Source organism: Cyprinodon variegatus, unplaced genomic scaffold, assembly GCF_000732505.1.
Source record: "Cyprinodon variegatus isolate N-32 unplaced genomic scaffold, C_variegatus-1.0 Scaffold391, whole genome shotgun sequence".
NCBI lineage: Eukaryota > Metazoa > Chordata > Actinopteri > Cyprinodontiformes > Cyprinodontidae > Cyprinodon > Cyprinodon variegatus.
This window is the reverse complement of record NW_015150844.1, coordinates 630,476-634,980: the sequence shown is the minus strand read 5'-3', so window position 1 is coordinate 634,980 and position 4,505 is coordinate 630,476. Positions and strand designations below refer to the sequence as shown.

The 4,505-nt window shown below is 37.9% G+C and overlaps 1 protein-coding gene across 5 annotated transcripts in view; it reads right to left on the bottom strand.

The window, feature by feature from the left end:
* LOC107092722 (poly(rC)-binding protein 3) overlaps nucleotides 1-4,505 on the bottom strand; it is a 114,275-nt gene that overhangs the window by 6,045 nt on the left and 103,725 nt on the right. For all 5 annotated transcript variants that reach the window (XM_015387349.1, XM_015387350.1, XM_015387346.1 and 2 more), the window contains one exon: nucleotides 738-790. In XM_015387349.1, coding sequence (XP_015242835.1) covers nucleotides 738-790 — 53 coding nt within the window. The remainder of the gene's footprint in view (nucleotides 1-737; nucleotides 791-4,505) is intronic.

Below are 4,505 nucleotides of genomic sequence, written 5' to 3'. Positions count from 1 at the left end.
TGTTGTGTTATGCTTAAAAAATGTGGTGAAGACATCTGGTTGGGCTGTTGTCCAACATACAGTCACTGATGGCTGCTGCAAAGAAAATAAGCTAAAGATTAGGTTTGGTCATATTGGAAGTACTGGCTCCTCTACGAGTATACTGGTGGAAATTGAGGAAAGAAAAGAAAAAGCATGTGAAACAAAAAAAGTAATAATCTAGAAGTGGAAGTCAATGCTTTATCTTGGGTTAGGGGGGAATCCAAAAGGTTAGTGGCTTACATAGACACATATGAATGTCAGTATGACAGAAAATATTGAAAACTAGAGTAATACATGATAATAAAGCTTCAAGAACACAGCTTTTTAAATGGATGTTCCAATTTATAGGACTTAAGTGTCAAAAGTACTTCTTTATAGTTTAAGTAAATAACCTAAAATCAAAATTTAGAGGAAGTGAGTTTAAAAAAATGGATGTGGGCTATCCATGCAAACATGATGGTGTGTTTATAGAGAGTCTGATATAAGAGTTGAGAATTTGTTAAAGTAGCCCCTATTATGTTCTGTTAAAACAATGTCTACACGTCTTCTGTTCTTCATTACTGTTGGGGTAAAAACAAGTTTTATATGTTTCTCATATATTAATGTCCTTTCAGTAATATTATTACAGTTTAACATTGTTAAGCTCCAGCAGATTCTTGTTTTAATTTAAGCACAGAAATGGATTGATCTCTAAACATCTTTCCAGTAATACTCACATCATTAGGAATGGTGAGTTCATGAGTACTGGCTGGTGGACTGGCATCCAAACCTAAAACAAGGTAAAAGAGTTTATAAACGCTTTGAGTTTTAAATGTAAAAACAATATCAAAGTTAGATTTGCAATTAGGTTTGACTCCTATGTTAACTGATAAAACCTGAGCCACCCCAATTTGATAAAACGCATTGTAATAAACAACATAAAGGCAGAAAAAACAAAAATATTTGTATACAAGCTTATAAAAATAGTAAAGATAAAAGATATATTTGATCAGGGTTGCCAACTTTCAACTGGTTCTTGAAGTGATACATTTGGCTGAAGGGGGATGAGAGGGCAACAGAAAAGTCCCTCTTTACCATGCTTATGGTGAAGCACTACCAAGTTATGCCACATCTGCAGCACAGATGGCCTAGATCAACAAGTGGCTCCTCACAGATAGTTGACTTTCCCTGTAAAATGGCTATGAGAATACACCCTAGAACTACCTTCGCCATCTTTGATAAATCCAACAGAGCAATGTCCTTCTCATGCAGGAGGTCTAAAGCACTAAAGAAAAGATTTTGTCCTGAATAAATACGAATGGTTCTCTCCTGCAGACATCTTACTGAAAAACTCCAAAACAATCCCTTGTTCTTCTGGTAACCAGAACCAGTCTGTAGAGATTAGAGGGAAGTACCAGACATGGGCAATGTGGAGTCAACAAGTCATCTCCATGCCATGTATTTGTTCTACCCAGCCACTGAAGCAGGTGAGTCCAATCTTCACCGTGAATTAACCTGTGCAGATTGGGCTCACCTGGTTAATTGGCTGGGTAGATTAAATACATGACATGGAGATGACTTGTTGACTCCACATTGCCCATCTCTGGGAAGTACACTTCCTTTTATACTAATTAAACGCCCCTCCATGACTGACGACCATCTTTCGGCAAATATAATTTTAATGGCAAATTGACTGTTTTTGGGGCTCATTTAAATTTTTGTATATAAAACATGGATTGTTTCAGCTGCCTGGGAAGATCCATTTTAATGTTATCAGAAAAAGTGACACAAAACCCTACAAATGGCAGCTGTATTGTCCTTTAGATCATTATAGGGCTGAAAGCCAGCTGCACATAAATCACATCTTAAAGCAAGGACACTGGAAAATGCTATCAAGTGTTTTTATTTTCTGCCCAGTGATATTTAAGATCCTACTGGTGAAGAGGCCTATCCATCAAACAAGATAGTAACTCAGAGCTGCCACAGTGTTGATGACCAATCAATGAGAGTCCTATGTAAAAACAGTGTTCCTGGGTAGGGTTGCCAACTCCACAAACACTTCTTAACCAGGCATTGTCTTCCACCCTAACATTTTATACATTTGTTTTTGCGCATTCTTGTGTGTGTAAATTTAAATCAAACCTGATTTATATTAGACAACTAATTTTGTTTCTTAAAAAATCACAGATCCCCTTTAAGGGACAGCAACCCTGGATCATCTGGTTTTAAAATATCACTAAGATTAGTTTTTGAATCTGCCAAACAGAGACTGAAGCATCAAAGCATCTGATTTAGATGCTTTGATGCATACGTCTACTGGGGATGGTGTTGAGAGGTCCAGCACCGCGTCCGAGCATCGGAAGCAGAGCATCCGAGCGTTTGGCCATCCGAGGGTTCGTTGCAGGATTTCAAAAAATGTAACTTTTGCCATTGGACCGTGACATATCAACCAAACAGAGAAGCTAGTTCCAGGAGTTTCTTGGAGGAGACAGACACTACATGCAAGCTGTTATCACTTCTGCAGAGCTGTCTGCATATGAAAAATAAATAAATAAATATATAGGGGTGCCTTGCAGCACAAAGGTTCCGAGTTCGATTCCCTATCCTGGGTCTTTCTGCAAGGAGTTTGCATGTTCTAACAGATCATGCGTGGGTTCTCTCTGGGTACTACGACGTCTCCGTACAGTCCAAAAACATGACTGGTAGGCTAATTGGCTTCTCTAAATTCTCCTTAGGTGTGAGTGTGTGCTTGAATGGTTGTTTGTCATGTTTGTCACTGTGTTGCCCTGCGATGGACTGGCGACCTGTCCAGGGTGTACCCTGCCTCTCGCCCATAGATAGCTGTAGATCGGCCCCTAGTGGCCTTGCTTAGGATAAGTGTGATGGAAAATGGATGGATGGAGTGATAAACTTCAAAGTTTAACCTGCAGACAAAAAATACTCAATTGTATATTCTGGTACTTGTAGTTTTTACCACAAACCTTAAAAACTATTTATATTCACTTCCAGTTGCCAAGAACGGCAATGGGACATTCCCTACAAGCTGGACCCTTCAGAGAGCTTTCAGCTGGGATTTCCAGTGATGCCTCCTGCCGGTATGTTGGAGGTCTGCCACTCCGAACAAGAACTGCATATTTTAGTAGGATATAATCCTGATGAACTGACAGATTTTGTTTGGAGGTGGACTTCCTCTCTTACAAAAGGTGTTAAAACTATTTCTCCAATGCATCAAAGTAAATAAAGCCAGCAGCTCTCTAACTTGCAGCTACATAATACAGCAGATAAAAGCCAGTGCGCAGCCAAAGCTTGGAAGCGTCACGGCAACATGACCAGCGTTTGATCCAGCGTCCAAATTTCGGCACTAAGACAAACTTGATGCCCAAAACACGTTTGGTGTGAATGTCCCATCAGTCAGTTTTCTGAAGTACAATGGAAGTCTCTGCCATGCCACAGAGTCAGAGTCAATAACTGGATTGTCTTAAATAGCTAAATACCAACCCTATTGCTACAACTAGTTTCCTTGATTGGAGTGAAATATATATGAATGGAGTTAGTGGATGACAGAGACAGAAAATAGTGAGACTCACACCAGGTGTGTGAGAGTTGGCAACCCTCAGTTTAGCTTTGATATTGGATCCAAAGGAAGCTAATGCTTAACCCATCTTAACACAAAGAGAAAAAAAGGACAAGCAAAAGTAGAACTTAAAGAAAAACTTGAATCAGAAGTTATGAACTAGTACATCATATTTAATTATTTGATTTTACATACATTTAACATTATTTTGAGCAACTAGGAAGTATATGTTTAAAATTGTTATATTTAATTCGAGTCACTGAATCTAGTTAATGGTTATACAAGAAACTTAAAGCACAGCAGGGATGCAGTGAACAGAATTATAAACAGAAAAATAATATACAATATGAAGCTCAAACTGCTGTAGAATAAGTAAAACAGTAAAGTAAAATACTAGCAGATTTTGTTATCTCATGAGGAACTTTGATTATTTAGCAATACTTGCTATAAATCCTAGTTTGTTTCCTAACAAACTTTTGAAATTATTAACACTAAATTTGAAACAGCGGAGTCAAAAAGATCCAGATCTACATCTGACTGGATAAAATGTGCTTGTTATAGTCCAGGACAAGGCCCCATTCAAGAAAATAGTTTTTATTTTATTTTATTGTAGTGAGTTGTAGGTATTTAGTAATTCAAAGTGCGATTAAATTTGTATCAAACAGTCAACACAAAATGAAAAACACAATTTAATTTAGCTTTTTATTGCTTTACTGCCTGGTTTAGTACTGCCACACTTAAAATAAACAAGCTTCCCTTCCCTTCACTAATCTTTAGAATACTTTGATTGGTTTATGAACTCAAAACATGAAGTAAAAGTGTAATTTGTTAAAGGAGATTGACTCCATCCATCCATCCATCCATCCATCCATCCATCCATCCATCCATCCATCCATCCATCCATCCATCCATCCATCCATCCATCCATCCA